This window comes from Pseudochaenichthys georgianus, chromosome 7, assembly GCF_902827115.2.
Source record: "Pseudochaenichthys georgianus chromosome 7, fPseGeo1.2, whole genome shotgun sequence".
NCBI classification, from domain to species: domain Eukaryota; kingdom Metazoa; phylum Chordata; class Actinopteri; order Perciformes; family Channichthyidae; genus Pseudochaenichthys; species Pseudochaenichthys georgianus.
The window spans coordinates 19,692,098-19,712,081 of NC_047509.1; the positions used below are offsets into that span (position 1 = coordinate 19,692,098).

Sequence of the window (19,984 nt, forward strand, 5' to 3'; positions counted from 1 at the left end):
ACGGGGCCAATTTCTTCCTTCTCTGCTCCACAGATGTAGGGTCAGTCGAGGGCCTGGCGTACCACCGTGGTTGGGATACTCTTTACTGGACCAGTTACACAACCTCCACCATCACTCGCCACACTGTGGACCAGAGCCGCTCTGTGGCCTATAACCGCAACACTGTGGTCACCATGTCTGGAGAAGACCACCCCAGAGCCTTTGTGCTGGACGAGTGTCAGGAGTGAGTCATTAATATTGAAACGTGGGGCTCTGCACTGAATCAGGGCCCAGCTCCAATCCTGTTCTTTCTCTTTCTTTTAAACAGTTGATTTATTTGAGTTCAATCAAACATAACGTTTATACCAAGTCATTTTTGGAGCTCCCACTGCACGTCATTATTCTCATCCTGTTTTTGCTCCCACTACAGTCTCATGTTCTGGACCAACTGGAATGAGCAGGCTCCAAGCATCATGAGGGCCTCTCTGAATGGCGCCAATGTGCTAGCCATCATCGGCTCCGACATTAAAACTCCCAATGGCCTGGCCATAGATCACCGTGCTGAGAAACTTTACTTCTCCGACGCCACACTGGACAAGATTGAACGCTGCGAATATGATGGAAGCAGCCGTTACGTAAGACAGCCCTTTATTTTTTTTCCGTTGCGCAAATCGAGGGAGTTGACTTGCATTTCAGTGTTCTGTGAAATGATGCCTTCATCTTTCTGCTTCAGGTTTTGTTGAAGAATGAGCCTGTTCATCCATTTGGCTTGGCTGTGTATGGAGACTACATCTTCTGGACTGACTGGGTGAGGAGGGCCGTCCTCAGAGCTGACAAATACACAGGAGGAGACATGAAACTGCTGCGTGCTGACATCCCTCAGCAGCCGATGGGGATCGTTGCTGTGGCTAATGACTCCAACAGCTGTAAGTATTGTTCACTGAAGTCACCATAAGGTTTGTGTAGGTGTCTCCTCCCCTTGGCAAATAATTCATAATAACAAGGATCAGTGGAATGTTAAAGGCTTGTTTTGCAGTGTTTCCAAAGTCAGTGACTTTAATTCATGATTGTAGCGGGGATTTAGGAATGTCCATGACAGTGGACCGATTCAGTGTGAGGTGTGAGTGTTTTTGATATTTTGGCACAGATATCCAGCTCAGTATGAAATGAAATCACTTTGGTGATATCTGGAAAATCTTCAAAATTGTATTAGTCAAACTTTGCTTAAGATACAAATACCTGCAAAAAAGTGCCCATTCCCACTAGCTTCAGCTGTACTAGTCTTTATTGCTAATTAGCAAATGTTAATATTCTAACAAGAAAAACCCAGCATGTTAGCATTGTGAATGTGACCTTGTTGCCTTGCTGGTGTTAGCTGTGATGTCTTGGTCTTGTGAAGCCTACTTCCACAGACTTAACACATGGAAAATAACTTCAAAAGGATATAACGCATTACATTATTACCTCCTAATCCTCCGTGTCATTCTTCCCTAGGTGAGTTTTCCCCTTGCCGATCAAATAACGGAGGTTGCCAAGATCTATGTCTTCCCACATCTGATGGACGGGTCAACTGTAGTTGCCGTGGAGACAGAACACTCCTGGATGACAACACCTGCTCTGGTAAGAGAAAGTCTTAAGACATTTAACAATTACATTTTCCTTTTGATTAAAAGGTTGAGAGTTGCTGAAATAAAAATGTTCCTACCTCACCAGCTTTGAACGTGTCGTGTGGAGGTGTGGATAACTTTGAGTGTGGAAACGGCGACTGCATCAACTACAGCCTGACCTGCGATGGCATGGCTCACTGCAAGGACAAGTCTGATGAGAAGCAGTCCTACTGTGGTGAGGATTCTTATTAGGCTATTACTTAGTAAGCAATGAGCAAGTCATCAGTCAGATAATTAGCTGATGGTTGTAATAAAAGCAATTGAGAACGAGTTTAACAATACAATTAATTGTAATTAGATCATTAGGGTGTGGGAGAGCAAGAGATAAAATGTCACTTTAGAATAGCCAAGGAAACAAGTGTGAATTTTTAGCTAAGTGGAGGGGTGAAGAGACATTTAGTGTTTGATACAGAATATGTAGTCGGTTTCATTTATATAATAATGAATTGGTGGATAAGGCCGTTTTTAGAATATGCAAAAAAGGACTCTTCAGGCTCTAATCAACTGGTGTTCATCAACAGCCAATCGACTGTGTAAGAAAGGCTACAGACGCTGCATTAATGGCCGCTGCATAGGCCACCAGTTCTGGTGTGACGGCACAGACGACTGTGGTGACCACTCGGATGAACTACCCTGCAACAGTAAGACACTATTTCACTAGCTGCAACTGATCGGAAAAAAACCTTTTGATAGATGAAAGCTTTTGGCACCGTTGTTTCCCATTTGTGATAACCCTGTGTTCCTCCCACAGTGACCCTGTGCAAAGTAGGAGAGTTCCAGTGCAAAGATGGAAGCTGTATCTCCAACTTCAGTCGTTGTGACCAGGTGGTCAACTGTGAGGATGCTAGTGATGAAATTAACTGCCGTAAGTAATCTACCATCATGATTTAATCACATGGGGAAAGCTGATGAAAATAATATTAATGGATTTGTCGCGATTGTTTTCGAGGTTTTTAAAATCTTTTCCAATATTCACAGACCAAACTGATTGCGCCCGTTTCTTCCGCCTGGGAGTGAAAGGAGAGTCTTTCCAGAGCTGTGAGAAAACCACTCTGTGTTATCTGTCCTCGTGGGTCTGTGACGGCAACAACGACTGTGGAGACTTTTCAGACGAGAGAAACTGTCCAGGTCTGGTGCTTTGTCAAACCTCTAAAATGCTTAATGCTTTTCTTAATTTGTCAAAGATTCTACAATACGTTTTCCTTTTTGTTTTTCAGATAAAAAGAAACTCAAATGTCCAGTCAACTTCTTTGCGTGTCCCAGTGGTCGCTGCATTCCTATGAGCTGGACCTGTGATAAAGAGAATGACTGTGAGAACGGAGCTGATGAGACGCACTGTGGTCAGTATACAAGTTGTCCTTGTGTTACCAAAAGAAAAACAGGCTTTTTCCCTTCAGGTTTCACATATGGAAAAACCTTCCGTCAGGCTAAATGAAATACTTAGCTGTCTCCTAAATGCTAAGCTCTCCTTTTTCTTCGTTACAGACAAGTTTTGTACTTACTCCCAGTTTGAATGTGGGAACCACCGCTGCATTTCCAGCCACTGGGTTTGTGACGGCGCCGATGACTGTGGTGATGGTTCAGATGAGGACCAGAAATGCAGTAAGTGGCATATTACTTGCAAATGTTAAACTTCTTTCTTCCACACCCAGTGAAGCTATTTGACTGTGTGCGTATGATTTTCCTGACATTAAATCATCATGTGACTGTCCTGTAATGACGTCACAGAATCCAAGACTTGCAGTCCTGAAGCCTTCCAGTGTCCCGGCTCCCACATGTGTGTGCCTCAACGCTGGAAGTGTGATGGAGACAAAGACTGTCTTGATGGAGCTGATGAGAGTGTCAAGGCTGGCTGCAGTGAGTGGAACAATTACAAAATAACCTTAGAAAATGTTGTAAGTGGAAAAATAACCAAACCCTACCAACCAAGTTTCATCTCAGTTCACCAAAGTGTGTTCTTTTCCCTTCCAGTGTACACCAACAGCACGTGTGATGATAACGAGTTCATGTGCCAGGACAGAGAGTGTATCCCCAAGCACTTTGTGTGTGATCACGACATTGACTGCTCCGATGGCTCTGATGAATCCCCAGAGTGTGGTGAGTGGCTGTGATCCTGAAGAGATATGCAGGAAGACTGAACAGAAAGCTGGACAATTAAGAGTTGTGATTGCTTTTAAACATACCTGATGAACATACTCTTCCTCCGGTGTAGAATACCCAACATGTGGTCCAGAAGAGTTCCGCTGTGCCAACGGCCGCTGCCTCAACCAGAAGAAATGGGAGTGTGACGGAGAGTTTGACTGTCAGGACGGCTCTGATGAAGCTCCCAAGAACCCACACTGCACTGACTCAGGTTGGGATTAAGGGGATTATATTCTTGTTTAGAAAGGCCATAGCTGCATCCTGCTTCGAAGTGACACTAATGCAACATGCCATTTGTCTATGATTTCAGAGAGGACGTGTAATGAGTCAGCCTTCATGTGCCGCAATGGGAAGTGCTTGAATGAGACTCTGCTGTGTGATCGCAACGATGACTGCGGAGACGGCTCTGATGAGCTCAACTGCTTCATCAACGAGTGTCTCAACAGCAAGCTCAGTGGCTGCTCGCAGCTCTGTGATGACCTCAAGATTGGCTATAAGGTAAGCCGTCTAATTAGCGGTTTTAATGCCTTTTTTGACCCCAGTTTTTCAAGAGAATTAAATCAAATCTAATTACTTTTTGAACTCAATTACCTTAATTGTGCAAGAAATATGGGTCTAATAAGCACGCAGACAAATTAGGGGCGAGAACATGAAGTAAAAAGGTCAGGAACCACTCACTTCAGGCATGCGGTTATTTAAGACATAAACAGGTTTTGGCTCTCTTCCTTGAAGGTAGGAGGCCAGTCTTTGAACAGCTCGAACTCTGTGTGAACTCTCATGTCTGGGTGGTGAGGCTTTGGCCAGCTTTATCTCAACATGATAAGGAACAATTCTTGCCCTATGTCTTTATGTCTTTATTAGGATCCCCATTAGCACTAGCATGAGCATTGGCTATTCTTCCTGGGGTCCTCACACACTCAAAACATACATAAACATACAACAAAATTAAAACAAAACAAAACAGCTCATAATTTCATGCTATTTACAGTGAAATGAAGTGAAACTAAAATGGTCATTCAATTATCGCCATCCTAAGGCCAAACAAAAGTAAATACAAATAAGTGTACATAATAATATATGCATACATAGCCACAGGCACAGTTCAAATTTACTTTGTAATACTTAAATAATTTTTTAGCAACCATTTGAAATGTACTTGAGAATTTTCCTGAATGATGTGAACCGGTAAAGAGTTCCAGCTGATCATGGCTCTGTACATGACTGTTTTCTGTCCCATATTTGATTTAGATTTAGGTAATACAAACCTTCCTTCTATTGTATGTCGTGTTTGATAGTTATGTTGTGCATATTGCGCTATAAATCTTTGTGATAATATATCTGGTGAGTGAGTCACTGTAATATTTCTGACAAAATTCAATAAAATATAAGTTGACCTCTGTCTGACAGTTAACCATTTCAGTGTCTCCAGCATTTCAGTGACTCTGGTTCTGTAGGAGCACTGCAGTGCACATCGTGCTGCCTTATTTTGTGCTACTTGTAGTTTGTTTAAATCTTTTTCAGCAGCACTAGACCATATAACCAAACAATAATCAAGCTGCGACAGAACCAAAGCATCCAAAACTTGTCTACTGACATCCATAGGCAAATATTTTACAATTCTTTTTACAAGTGACACACCCCTTCCCATTTTACATACAACATTATCAATTTGTTTAGACCAAGATAATTTATGATCCAGGGTTATACCTAGCAATTTTGTCTCCTTGACCTGTTCAATTTCAATATGGTTTAAATGTAGTTGCAATTTTGGTTCACCTTTTAACTGATGATTTGATCCTATTAATAACGATTTTGTTTTTCCCGCATTAAGTACCAACTTATTATTTATGACCCACTCTGATATCAGTAGTAGATCTTTATTCATAACATTTGTCAACTCTCTTGTAGTTGATGCTGCATAATATATTGTTGAGTCATCTGCATACATTACAATTTTAGCTTTTTCTAACACTAATGGTAGGTCATTTGTAAAAATAGAAAATAAAAGTGGTCCCAAACAACTACCCTGAGGTACTCCACAGGTGACTTTTTTCATCTTTGAGAGACTTCCATTAAAAAAAACAGTTTGACTTCGATTTGTCAGGTAACTTTCTAACCACTTCAGCGTTTCCAAATGAAAACCATATTGTTCCAGCTTGTGTAACAACAAAGAATGGTCAATGACATCAAAAGCAGAACTAAAATCGAGTAGTACTGCACCCACTAACTTCCTATTATCTAGTTCGCCCTTCCAGTCATCTGTCATTTGTGTTAAAGCGGTGCATGTGGAATGGCCAGGTCTATAAGCATGTTGATACACAGTATTAAGTTTGTTACCTTCAAAGTATTTTTGTATTTGATTGAAAATTATTCTCTCCATTATCTTTGCTAATGCTGGTAATAAACTTATTGGACGGCTATTTGTACCAGAAAATGGTCCAGCTGGATTTTTTGCAAGTGGAATAATTTTTGCTATTTTCCATGCCTGTGGGCAAATACATTTATCAATACTCAAATTTATAATATGACAGATGGGCTCTGCAACAAAATTAGCAACATATCTAAGAAATGTACCAACTAAATTATCCACTCCTGGTGGTTTATCATTACATTTACCTAGTAGACATTCAACATCTGTAATTGTCACTTTTTCTATTTTAAATGTACACTTCTTATTTTTCATAATTAAATCCTGTATTAGAAATGTGGAGTTACTATTTATAGTTTGATTCATATTTATCCTCAAATGTTTTACTTTATCAAGAAAATAATCATTCAGATGATTAGCAATTTGTACTGGTTTCGTCAAAAATGTCCCATCCACCTCAAGATATGTTGAGGTGGATTTCGGCTTACGGCCCATCATGCCATTCACTAAGCTCCACAGTTTTTTCTTGTCATCCTTTATCTCTTTAATTTTATTTCCATAATACAACTGTTTTTTCTTTTTATTTAATGCTGTAACATAATTCCTTAACCTTCTATAAATGTGCCCGTCTGACTCATAACTTGATGAGAGAGCTACATTTTTTGCATCATCTCTTTGTTTCATTAGATCCCTTAATTCCTCATCTAACCAGGGTGCTCTAAAGTTCCTTACAGTCTGTTTTCTAAGTGGAGCATGTTTATCAATCACCTGCATGAATAACAAATTGAAGACATCAAGAGCATCATCTGGATCGACTTTCTCAAAAACATGTTTCCAACATATCATTTGAACATCCTGGATAAATGACTCTTCACTAAAATATTTCATTGATCTCCTCACAATGACTTTTGGTCCAGCTTTTGGCACCTTTGTCTTTCTCACGATAATTATTAAATTATGATCAGAACACCCTACTGGAATTGATATTGCCTGAGAACATACATGGCTAAAATTAGTAAATATATGATCAATACAAGTTGCACTTTTTGACCCATCTTTCTTGATGCATATCCTAGTAGGTTTAGTCACCATTTGTACCAAGTTACATGTATTAATTATTGTCTGCAGCTTGTTTTTAAGGGCACAGTGCAACATATTCCAGTCAATATTTAAATCTCCGATAAAATAAATCTCTCTGTCAAGATCACAAACTTTGTCTAACATTTCACATAATTTGTCTAAATAAATTAAGTTTGCATTTGGAGGTCTGTAACAACATCCTACCAACAAAGGTTTCAAGTGAGGTAAATTAATTTGCAACCAAAGTACTTCAATATCAGCAGACATCAAATCATATCTCACTTTAGCTGGTATTTGCTTTTGAATGTATACTGCCACCCCACCTCCATCTGCATTCCTGTCCTTTCTAAATATTCTATATCCATCAATATCCACAGCAGCGTCATTAAATGTGTCATCTAAGTGAGTTTCAGATATTGCTAACAAATGAATACCACATGATAATATTTCCTCTATCTCAGACACTTTATTTCTTAAACTACATATATTGATGTGAGCCAATTTAAACCCTTTACTTGGTAACTTATTCAACATTAAGATGGCAATTTAAATGTTATCTCTTTTTCACTTCCTATCAAAATGAGAGCTGAAATAAAACATACATGTAACACAATTTCAACCACACACACCATCACATACATAACCCAACATTTATCTGCACATAGATTGCTATAAATGTGCATACTCACTCGCTCAATTAGACGAGCTTCACGGTAGCTCCCGAACATTTTAAATAATAGTATGAAATATATTCATGGTAATGTCTCGCAACACTAGATCTAATCAATACATCACAATTACATTTTAGGAAGAATAAACAACAATAGAGACAAGTTGAAATTTGTCTCTATTCAAAATCTAATAAACATAAATTCATACTCGCAGATGATGAAGTAAATAACTTCAAATAAATGAGTAGATAACTCATAGACCAGTGAATATTGGCCCACAAGAAAATAAAACAATTGTGGAGATCACCAAAACTGCAACAATTTCCATTTTCATAATACAATTAATTTCTTCTCCTATATGTATAATCATACCATCTATCTGGTGATGTCAATCAGTCATTTCCCACCTTCATTTCTGGTTTGAACTGAAACCGGGCTTATCACTGTTTTATAGAAATGCTCAGCTTCACTACAGTCCCGATAAAGTTTGGTTTGTCCATTGAAGGTTACGATGAGCGTTGCGGGGAACAATAGCCCATGCCTCACCTCAGCCTTGCGCAGCTTCATCCTGACGTCATTGAATAGGGCTCTCTTCCTGGCAACATCCGGAGTAATATCAGGAAATATCTTCACTCGCATGTCACGGAAAAGAATCTCTCCCTTGCTTCTTGCCAGCTTCAAGATAGCTTCCTTAGCTTGATATCTCTGCATAGTGACAATCATAGGTCTGGGTCTCAAATCAGTCCCCTGCCCAATCCTGTATGCAATCTCGACTGCCGGTTCACATGAGAGCTCACTTCCGAACACCTCCTTTAAAAAGTTTGTCACAAAGGCAATGGGATCGCTCTTCTCAATGTCCGTTTTCAGTCCAATCACACGTAGATTAAACTTTCTGCTTTGAATCTCCATCCTCTCTATTTTGTCTTTGAACTCTTTGCTTTCCTTCATTAGATTGCCATTTGCGGTTTCGAGTATAGCAACCCTACAATCCATGTCGGTTATCCCCTCCTCCATATCACCGAGCTTCTGACAACATGAGTCAAGTTCTCCCTTTAAAGCATCAAGCTGCGGCTGGAATTTCTCGAAAGCAGCCCCTATCTCCTCTCTTATTATGGAGCGTATTAGTACCGCCAGCTCCGAGTGGTTCACCTGCGAGGCCCCGCTCTCCATGGCGTTCTCCTCTGCTGCTTGTGTGTCAATCACTCCCGAAAGACCGCTGCTCTCATTCAATGGCACTTTAGCCTTTTTGTTTGGTTTCTTCGGTGGCATTACATTCCCCACATCGTATTTCGCTATAAACTTTGAGTGATCAACTTGCTCATCTGATCATAACCTGATTTCTCAAAAAGTTTGGTACGGGAGCTACACGCTCTCAGACTTCACACACAACTTCCACGCATGCTCCACCTCAGGTGGAGCATGCGGTTATGACCGCGGTTATGACCGCTTTATAAAACACAGATGTTTATGACAAGTGAAAGCTTAAGCAGGTTTGACGAGTAATGAAGAGCTCTTTTGCCGTGCTTTCTTTTAGATGATGCTCATGCCACTTATTTGACACATTAGGTGCCACTGCCAGCTTATTTTTTTTTTCATGCTTTTCTTACTTTTGTGCAGCTTACCTTACAACCGAAATGTCATGACAGTGTCAGGATAATCGACAGAAATATAAGTTCCACTCTACATTGACGAAGAACAACACATGTATCAGGTTGACTGACAGATTTCTTATGACAGGCAGTGGCAGACCCTTTCCATTGGTCCAGACTAAAGGTGAGAAGTGACAACTGACATTGTCCCTGTGCTCTTGGCCCCTCCAGTGCAGGTGTCATGCTGGTTTCCAGCTTAAGCGGGACGGCAAGTCGTGTGTGGACATAGACGAATGCACAACCACCTACCCCTGTTCCCAGCGCTGCATCAACACACACGGCAGCTTCCACTGTCTCTGCGTAGATGGCTTTGAACACAGCCCCAATGACCCCACCATCTGCAAGTCCACATCGGGTAAGCCATGCTGGTGTGTGTTTGGCAATTGGTTGGTTGCTTATGTCCCATTCATTCCTAACCAATCTTTCCTGTCTCGTTTATACGTGTAGAGGAAGAGCCCTACTTGATCTTTGCTAACCGCTACTACCTGAGAAAACTCAATCTGGATGGGTCCAACTACACCCTTATAAAACAGGTGAGACTCACTGGCTCTCAGTTTGATTGACTGAAACAGAACAAGGTGATATTGTTATTGTTCGCACACCATACATTTTTTTATATTGTTCCTACCTCTGTTTCAGGGTCTGAATAATGCAGTGGCACTGGACTTCCACTATGCAGAGAATATGATCTACTGGACAGACGTCACCACTCAGGGCAGCATGATTCGACGCATGCTTATGAACGGCAGCAACATAGAGGTCAGTGAGGAGTCTAGGAGGAGTCTCTCCTTTAAGCAAGCCAACATGTTATCCACAGTATATACCACTTTTAATGATAGCTATGTGACTTAAATCTTTATTTTTGTCTAATCCTGTGTCCTACTATTGTGGCAGGTGTTGCACCGGACCTCTCTGAGTAACCCGGATGGCTTGGCAGTGGACTGGGTTGGTGGGAACCTGTACTGGTGTGACAAAGGCCGGGACACTATTGAGGTTTCGAAACTCAATGGCGCCTACCGGACTGTGTTGGTCAACATTGGCCTGAAGGAACCTCGCGCTGTGGCTGTGGATGTTCGCTATGGGTGAGGAACACAGCTTGAATTCCATTTACATGCTATTAAAACAGTCATATCTGATTATGTGTAACACATAGGATACATTATTTACGATCCCCCTTACTCTAACTGCATCACCTGCTTAATCCCCGCTGCTTAGGTACCTGTATTGGTCGGACTGGGGAGATAACCCTCACATTGGACGAATCGGGATGGACGGCACCAACAGAAGCGTCATCGTAGAGGATAAGATCACGTGGCCCAATGGGCTCACCCTGGACTTCATCAATGACCGTATATACTGGGCCGATGCCAGGGAGGACTACATTGAGTTTGCCAGCCTGGATGGCACTAACAGACACACAGGTACAATACCAATTTACAAATGGCACAGAAACAAAGACAAAGCTCATTCCAAAACAACAGCAAATCTTGGGGTTTGAATTTGACACCTAGCAATCACCATAACCCTCGTTGAGACTGTGATAAGGGGCCAATAGTTCCTACTCGTTTTGCACTTTAGTTCCTGAGATTGGAAACAGTTGATTGCTAGATTGTTGCATCTTCAACTTGAATTATTAAGCATTTATTGATTAAGTCTTAATTAAGTGTTTTTATCTTATTTAGTTAAGAAGTGAAACTGCGAATGATATTGCCACACTAGTGCTGAAACTGAATATATAGAAAACTGATGTTTTGTTGTGTCCACATTTTATAGTGTGACAGGCTAATGGGATTGTCCTTCTTGTTTGGCAGCCACCGAGCATAAGCAGGCAGGTCAGATTGTTGCCCGTCGGGCTAAAGTCCTGCAGCACATGCCCAGCAGACAGAAGCCTTTTTGTTCTGACCAGTGAGGCCTCCAGCATGTATGATGTCTGCACAGCACTCTTAGCACACTTACTACAATAGTTGATATTGTCAGCAACCCAGGCGTGCTGAATAATTCTGGAGCGCTGCTGGGCGTCTGTATTGTTTAATTTCATCTTCTGAATATTTCATTTAACACAATGTTCTAGCAGGAAAACTGCACTAATGGAAGCATTGTGGATGGAAAAATACTATTCAGAAAATCACAATTCATAATAAAACATCTCCTGTAATAGCTTGCCGTGTAAGCCCACCAGTAGTTTGTCCAGGGAGTTATTCGCCCATCCTTTGATACACACAGACGCATACACAAACATACGGAGCCCCTAAAGGTTCATGGAGAGAGAAAAAATTATCTTGTGTGCACGATATACTTTCTCGTTCGCACAAAATACTATTGTGTGCGCACGAGATAGTATTTTGTGCGAACGAGAAAGTATTTAGTTAGTTTCTCGTTCACACGATAAAGTTACCGGTGCACCAAGTAGGACGTGGAGCACAGAGGAGACAACCGTTTCATTGCAGACTGTTATGTTTATGTGGAGAAATGGCAGTGCATACATTATTTGAGATATATTTCAAACTCGGACTTCATTTAGGGACATTTTGGCCAGGGGTTTAGAGCTCTTTGTTTAAGCAATGGATTCGCAAAACAGAAGAGTCAAGTAAACCATTCTGCTTTGATCTATGAATTCCTGTCTGTGACTCTCACAGAATCTGCTGCCCACAGCTGTTTTATAGAAGGAAAACCTCCTTCACTTCATGAAATCTCTGCGGCACCAGTGGCCTGTACTACGAAGCAGGATTTGCTATTTACTATTCATTCATGAAGTATGACGCTGCGCTGTCAGCACGCTTCTCCATGTTTGTGATTGGTCAAATGTTGCTAACCCCGTCCCTTTCACGTGAACGCGCTCTCAGCCGGACAGAGAAACCCTGGTTGATTTACTGAGTTGATAACCAGCTTCGTAGGACCGCTTAGCGCACGAGAAAGGATCTCGTGCGAACGAGAAAGTATATAGTGCGCACAAATTAATAAAACGTGGCCTCGTTTTATTTATTTTTCCCTCTATCAACCCTCCAGGGCTCCGTACAAACATACACACACACACCATACAAACACCAATGTGGCCTTGTGAGTTTGCAGAACGAGACAGGGCTGTTTGAATTCAGATAAGGGTTGACCAAAGGGAGTCTCATGTTAATCTGACAAATAACAGTTCAACTTGTCTGATCACATGTTAACAATTTAATTGAATTAAGCACCCCACTTTGTATAATCAAAATAAAACCTCATCACCAGTTGTTTTCAACATGTACCATGTGTGTGCTTTATGTGTCGTATTGCGCGTGCCTATCCAAGCGTGTGATGTACACATATTGCTGTGTTTAACAGCAGAAACTAATGTGTGTTTCCATAATGCAACAGCCTCAAACACTGAGAGCAAACACATGAAATGTAAAGGCGAGGGGAGTTGAAAAGGTGAAATGTGCAATCAGAGTGTAAGCCTAATGAGGCATATAGTAGAAACTATTACATAACAAACAGTGGAGCCGCTTTAGCTGTGCATCCCAGCCGGCCCTGTTTCACATTAGCAGTGCATGAATGTTTCAACAGTTACTCTTGGGAAAAAGCTTGATTGCTAAAATCACAGAATTATGTAATTGTCTGTTATTTTTCATTGCATTTTGTAAGTATTATGGAAATTCAACACATTTATTACTAAAAGAAAACTGGGGGGTTTTTCATATTTATTTGATTAGACGATTATACTGTGAGCTGGATGCACACGTCTCATCTTCTGAAGTTCCTTGTTAGGGAAAGCATAGAAAGAATGTCTATCTGTGCCTGTTATTGAAGCACATTATATAAATCTAAGCAAATCAGGAGACCTTTGTGTTAACAAAACTGCTCTGATAAGTTAAATACCAATGGGTAACCTTCTCATAACATATTTACTGTACCTAGCAAATCATGAACCATGTGATTCCATTGTTGTCTGTTCCTTTGCAGTCCTCAGCCAAGACATCCCCCACATCTTTGCCATGACTCTGTTTGAGGAGCACATCTATTGGACCGACTGGGAGACAAAGTCCATCAACAGAGCTCATAAGTCTCTGGGTACCAACAAGACCACCCTGATCAGCACCCTGCACCGGCCCATGGACATCCACATCTACCATCCATACCGCCAGCCTGAGGGTAAGACACGCACTGTAGTATAAAACATGTAGCACTAAGTTATGGGAATATTACAAAATATATCATGTAGTGTGTCAGTCCTAAAACACATAATAACACATTGTTGTGCACCAGCTAGTGTAGAGTTGATATGTGATTTTTAGAGTATTGTTGTGAAATAACATTTTTTGTTAAAGCACAAAAGCATAGGTGTTAGCAATGTTTAAAAATATTAGAGCAGTACTTTCTTCTTAACACATTTTATTTGGATTAAGTGGAGGCACAAAAAAAGTGTAAACTATCAAGAAAAAAGTTCATATGGTATCCAATTGGATAAATATATTAACTACTTTTACAACTACTTCCAATTTATCATATTTTAAATGTTTTACAAATTCCCCAAAAAGTTAAAAACATATTTTAGTGGCTCAGTTTTTAATACAGAATACTGTTTACCAACTAAACAACCAGTCCAAGAATGAAGCTTTGAAAAAGCTTTAAATTGTGTTAAGTATATTTTTGTATGGGCAGATTAGTATAACGAATCCACTCTCAAACACATATTTTCCCTTCTTTAATCCAGATAGTATATAACCTCAGTCTGAAAATATATCTATGCAATCCGAGGTTAAACCATTTCCCCCCTTTCCATCTCCTTAGTTTTAAACCACCCTTGCCAGACGAACAATGGCGGCTGCAGTAACCTCTGCCTCCTCTCTCCTGGAGGAGGGTACAAGTGTGCCTGTCCCACCAACTTCTACCTGGCCAGTGATCAGCGCGCATGCATGTCCAACTGCACCGCCAGCCAGGTGAGGAAGCGGAGTAAACATCATCAATGCGAATATCTCTGAATGGGAACAGTTGATAGTAGATTTTCATATCTCCATGTCTCTATGGCTTGTTTGAGGAACTGCTTATGCTTGATCAATCAATCAATGAATGTTTATTTATATAGCCCAATATCACAAATGTTGCTTGATGAATGTGTATTGACAGCTGGCTGGCTGCCCAGCTCTCTCCAGTAGCTACCGTAGCTCCTGATGTTATGCCCTATCATCTCTTTGATTGTTGTCCCTCTTCCTGCTTTAGTTTGTGTGCAAGAATGACAAGTGCATTCCTTTCTGGTGGAAATGTGACACGGAGGACGATTGTGGTGATCGGTCGGATGAGCCAGCAGACTGCCGTAAGTGTTTGAGAAAAAGAATCAGGAGGGTTGCATTCCTGTAACGTGTGAATTGGGTGTTAATAATATTGTGGTATACCTCTAGCATGATCCTGACACACTTTGACTTATTTTTTTCACAACAGCGGAGTTCAAATGCAGGCCGGGGCAGTTTCAGTGTGGCACCGGCATCTGCACCAACCCTGCCTACATCTGCGATGGAGACAACGACTGCCAGGACAGCTCGGATGAGGCCAACTGCGGTATGTCTCTCTTATTATTATATTGTTAAAAAGTGTTGACCTGTGGAATAACAATATGATGAGCTGAAATATTGTACAAGTCTATCTAAACTAAAACTATTATTTAGAAACCAAATCATTAATGGTTATGAGCAGGACCTGTGAACTCATATTTGTTATTTCTTGTCATTGTAAAAGTGATTTATTTTTTGCTTGTTTTGTAAAAACAAATATTAGAATATATTAAAAGGGACATGAAAAAAAACCGTCGGGATTACGGGTTAGTATCTCGTGCGCACGAGAAAGTTTCTCGTGAGCACGAGATATCCCAACTTTTTTTTCCATGTCCCTTAAAGTTTAGGGGCTCCGTACGAACATGACACTAGGGGGTGCTGTAGGACCAGCTTCTTGCCCCTGTTGAACATGACAGAGACTGTTTGAGAATGTATTTATTTTAATTTTGTTTTGCATCTCTTTGTTATACTAATTATTATTATTATTATTATAATTTTTTTTTTTAAGTTCTGACAATATTCAATAAATTGATTAATAATAATAATTTTAAACAATTACTAAGGTTATTTACCCCCTAATAATGATCTTACACAATTAGAAGATGATGATAGTAGTCTACAACTATAAAGCGACAGGGCAACATGTACTTTATTTATCAAATCTCTTCCTTGTTTCTCCGTTTGTCTCCCTGTGTAAATGCACTGCAGATATTCACGTTTGCCTGCCCAGCCAGTTCAAGTGTTCCCATCCAAGCCGCTGCATCCCAGGCATTTTCCGCTGTAACGGTCAGGACAACTGTGGAGAAGGAGAGGATGAGAAAGACTGCCGTAAGTCAAAGCTTTTCTCATTTACATAATTTAGGATAGAGATCCGGACCTGAAATGCTATATTTCACAGAGTAACTCTAAATCTGTAAATCCCTCCCACAGCCGAGGTCACCTGCGCTCCCACCCAGTTCCAGTGTGCCATCACCAAGCGCTGCATTCCTCGTGTCTGGGTGTGCGACCGCGACAATGATTGTGTGGACGGATCTGATGAGCCCGCCAACTGCAGTAAGTCTCATATTTTTTTAGGAATGTTTGCTTAGTATGAGTCATCTAAATCAACTATTGAATGTAACAGTGTTAATTTTGACAGCTATATTAGATTCAGTCGTAGTATTTAGACGAAAATGGTTATTAGTTTTAGTCACATTTTATCCTTTTTATCCTTCATAGTTTTAGTCGACGACAACTCAGAATGATTTAGTCCAGTTTTAGTCTATCAAAAATCACATTTTAGCAACTTTTAGTCCCAATGGTTTCTCTCTTTAAACTAATTTAGTTAGACAAATACAGGTATCTGAAATTGGAATCAAGGTGACAGTATCAAGTGTTGAAATTCGTAAAGCAACATTTCACTCTCTTAACACTTTACTTGTGTAATATGAGTGACATGTGCAGATTCCCAGAATCCCTACAATTGGGGGGAAATATCCTGCATTTTGAATGTCTGATAGTCCACCACTAACACCTTTGTCCCGTCTCGTCAACGAAAACAAAATATACATTTCGTCATAGTTTTTATTATCAAAAATCAATTTTTAGCTCGTCATCGTCTCGTCTTAGTCATGTAAAAAAGGGCGTTGACGAATATTTTTCGTCATAGTTATCGTTGACGAAATTATCACTGGATTGTAACCACCCCCAAATGTGTACCTCTCCAGCCCAGATGACTTGTGGTGTGGACGAGTTCCGATGCAAAGACTCCGGGCGATGCATCCCTGCTCGCTGGAAGTGTGACGGCGAGGACGACTGTGGCGATGCTTCAGATGAACCAAAAGAGGAGTGTGGTAAGAATATCATCTCCTTTTAAAATTAGACAGACGCAACTAAGGAGGCCTTTGGTGTACTGTTGTTGCTTTTTTGACATGTTCTGTTATTTGCCCAGCTGAAAGGACATGCGAGCCGTACCAGTTCAGATGTAAGAACAACCGCTGTGTGCCGGGCCGCTGGCAGTGTGACTACGACAATGACTGTGGGGATAACTCGGATGAAGACAAGTGCAGTACGTGTCACTTCAGTTCAGAGACAATGCCTCCATACTGTACTGTCGGCATCTGTTCTCTCACCTGGTCCAGTGTCACTTACACTCATGCCTTGTCCACTAGTAGCATTCTAACCTGTTAACTCTGCATAATAAGTCACACATCCATTCTCTGTCATTTCTGGTGCATCTCACTTCATCTGATATTTGTTTCATTTCATACTGTCCTGTTGGCATGAGCTAGAGGTAAGTTACTCCACCTTCATATGTCACCTCTCTGCTGTGTCTGCTGCCCCATGCTGTCTCCACTCTCACGCTCCTGTCCTCCAGTGACCCCCACCATCTGTGAGAGTCTGAAAGCTGAGCTCTAGATAGATACATTTAGTAACGATACAATAGCTTGCTTAACAGCTAGCTATTCTATTTCCTTTTAGATGCCACTGCATACCGTTATACTGCTCGAATAAATACAACTGAATATCCAAATAAACCAAAACACTTTCAAATGTATCCTTGTCCGCAATATCCTCTGACATCATCTTCCCTGATGGAACTTTAGCTAGTTTACAATACAAGCAAAAGATAACAATGAAGTACTATCCAAGAGTTTGAGAATAGAAATCCAGGATGAACTAGTTTGTCATCCTTTGTTTTTCTTTTCATGCAACTGTGCCAGTGCTTTGTCCAATAAAGGCATTGGATACACACTTAGAAATGTCTTTTCCTAAATGAATAAAAGGTAAAAAACTGAATCCACATGGAACATGGAACATTTTAACAAAAATACTATTACAATAACATATAAAGATCACAAATAAATCAAGTCATTTAAACAACATTGAGCTCCTTTCATTCTCTCACATCACCTCCGTCTGTCTTCCTCTGTGGTTGTTTCAAAGTTTGTCTTGTGCTGAAGGCTGGAACAGTCATAGCTAACTGTTAGTTGTGTTAAACTTTGTGTCATGTCACTGACCTTGTTTGCTTATCTATCTTCTTCTGTAGTGCCTCGACAATGCTCAGAAAGCGAGTTTGCCTGCACGAACGGCCGCTGTATTGCTGGGAGGTGGAAGTGTGACGGAGACCATGACTGTGCTGATGGATCTGATGAGGTGCAGAAACTTAATGTCCTTTATATCATTTCTGGTATTCATCTGGATAGAAAGTTGAATAGTATGTGATATGTGTTATGTGTTACTTATGCCACTGATGCTTCTTCAGAATGGCTGTGACCTGAAGTGTGACAACGACCAGTTCCAGTGTAAAAACGGTCACTGTATCCCCATCCGCTGGCGATGTGACGCCGACCCCGACTGCATTGACGGCAGCGATGAGGAACATTGTGGCAGTGGTGGTAAGTGTCTGTTTGTGTCTCTATATGCGGTTATATTTAATTGTATTAGTTAGTTAGTTCTATGCTAATATTTGTATTTTCAACCTTGTCTGGCTTGAAGTAGTAGTTTGTATTTTTTTGTGTTGCTCTTATTTTCCTACGATACTGTTACGATTGGCTGTGAATAAGAAAAAAAAGGACAGACCATTTATTTCTATTTATTTATTTATCTTGAGAAAAGGGCAGGTAATATAAGATGATTTTCTTCTCCCTGCTCCTTTTCGGGTATGGTGTGTTTATAGAGACATGTTTTGTAAATAATTGTTATACATTAAGTTGTGCATACCATGAACGGAACAAATAAAAATGAAATGAAAGTACTCAAAAAGCTCTTCCTGTTTTCCTCAGCTGGGCGTCACTGCCCTCTGGATGAGCTCCAGTGTAACAACACGCTGTGTAAACCCCTCGCATGGAAGTGTGACGGTGAAGACGACTGTGGGGACAACTCTGACGAGAATCCTGAAGAGTGCAGTGAGTGCAGCCTCGAGAAATCACACACTTCAAAATGTTGAATATCTATCCTCCTTCTTTTGACCTGACCTATTTTCCATCCTCTTATTTCCCCCTCTTGTCCTCTTTCTCTGTTCGGCTTTTAGGGAGGTTCCAGTGTCCTCCCACCAGAGCTCTCCGCTGCCAAAATGACCGTGTATGTCTGCAACTGTCAAAGTGGTGTGACGGTGTCAACAACTGTGGCGACAACTCGGATGAACTCAACTGCCGTAAGTTGAGGAGTTGTTCAAATTGCTGTTAAATCCTTTCCTTCCTCGACTTTGATCAAGGAGATTGTTAACTCGTGTGTGTGTGTGTGTGTGTGGTTTTATGTCCACAGCGACCACTCCAGCTGTTCCCACATGTGAGAAGGACGAATTCCTGTGTGCTAACGGCAAATGCATCAGCTCCACTCTGCGCTGTAACATATTTAACGACTGTGAGGACTATGGTTCTGATGAGATCAACTGCAAGACAGGTACCTCATGTCAAAACTGATTTCTATGTTAAATGTTTGTCAACAGTTTTAAAATCAAAACTGCTCCACCTGTTAAAAATCTGCTCAAAGATTGTTGGTCAACCCTGTCAGAGACTTTATGACTCAGCCTATCATAACAACCTAATAAGGCTGTCCAACAACATCATCTCGGACCCAAACCATGTTCTGAACAATGAATATGAACTGCTACCATCTAATGGGAGATTCAGGGTCCCGCATTTCAATAAAGTCAGAATGAAGCACTCCTTTGTGCACCAGTCAATCCTCACAGTAAATACAGAGCTAAATCCCAGATCAAATGCACACGAAAGGGTGGAAAGGTTTTCTCTCAGTGATAGTGATGTTACTTGCTGTGATGCAAGTCAAATTTCAGACTTGATCTGACCATTAAAGTATTATTATATCGTATCATTACAGCTCAACACAGATGTGAGGTTTGAAATGTTAAGTAACAGCAGTATTAGTTGTTTTAAAAAAAATCTTCCAACTAATGTTTGACTTT

The 19,984-nt window shown here is 40.7% G+C and overlaps 1 protein-coding gene across 2 annotated transcripts in view; it reads left to right on the forward strand.

Moving 5' to 3' along the window:
* Positions 1 to 19,984, forward strand: part of LOC117449353 (low-density lipoprotein receptor-related protein 1-like) — an 89,243-nt gene that overhangs the window by 58,956 nt on the left and 10,303 nt on the right. Inside the window, exons 42-73 of one of the 2 annotated variants that reach the window (XM_034086984.2) lie at positions 34 to 223; positions 410 to 614; positions 713 to 905; positions 1,474 to 1,599; positions 1,693 to 1,821; positions 2,168 to 2,287; positions 2,398 to 2,511; positions 2,625 to 2,774; positions 2,864 to 2,986; positions 3,132 to 3,248; positions 3,375 to 3,503; positions 3,618 to 3,743; positions 3,859 to 3,999; positions 4,099 to 4,286; positions 9,728 to 9,911; positions 10,004 to 10,089; positions 10,196 to 10,315; positions 10,451 to 10,638; positions 10,772 to 10,977; positions 13,493 to 13,681; positions 14,321 to 14,469; positions 14,750 to 14,843; positions 14,969 to 15,085; positions 15,787 to 15,906; positions 16,009 to 16,131; positions 16,785 to 16,910; positions 17,009 to 17,125; positions 18,107 to 18,213; positions 18,323 to 18,455; positions 18,843 to 18,965; positions 19,091 to 19,213; positions 19,324 to 19,461. In XM_034086984.2, coding sequence (XP_033942875.1) covers positions 34 to 223; positions 410 to 614; positions 713 to 905; positions 1,474 to 1,599; positions 1,693 to 1,821; positions 2,168 to 2,287; positions 2,398 to 2,511; positions 2,625 to 2,774; positions 2,864 to 2,986; positions 3,132 to 3,248; positions 3,375 to 3,503; positions 3,618 to 3,743; positions 3,859 to 3,999; positions 4,099 to 4,286; positions 9,728 to 9,911; positions 10,004 to 10,089; positions 10,196 to 10,315; positions 10,451 to 10,638; positions 10,772 to 10,977; positions 13,493 to 13,681; positions 14,321 to 14,469; positions 14,750 to 14,843; positions 14,969 to 15,085; positions 15,787 to 15,906; positions 16,009 to 16,131; positions 16,785 to 16,910; positions 17,009 to 17,125; positions 18,107 to 18,213; positions 18,323 to 18,455; positions 18,843 to 18,965; positions 19,091 to 19,213; positions 19,324 to 19,461 — 4,494 coding nt within the window. The remainder of the gene's footprint in view (positions 1 to 33; positions 224 to 409; positions 615 to 712; positions 906 to 1,473; positions 1,600 to 1,692; positions 1,822 to 2,167; positions 2,288 to 2,397; positions 2,512 to 2,624; positions 2,775 to 2,863; positions 2,987 to 3,131; positions 3,249 to 3,374; positions 3,504 to 3,617; positions 3,744 to 3,858; positions 4,000 to 4,098; positions 4,287 to 9,727; positions 9,912 to 10,003; positions 10,090 to 10,195; positions 10,316 to 10,450; positions 10,639 to 10,771; positions 10,978 to 13,492; positions 13,682 to 14,320; positions 14,470 to 14,749; positions 14,844 to 14,968; positions 15,086 to 15,786; positions 15,907 to 16,008; positions 16,132 to 16,784; positions 16,911 to 17,008; positions 17,126 to 18,106; positions 18,214 to 18,322; positions 18,456 to 18,842; positions 18,966 to 19,090; positions 19,214 to 19,323; positions 19,462 to 19,984) is intronic. The other variant, XM_034086986.2, reaches the window with a different exon arrangement.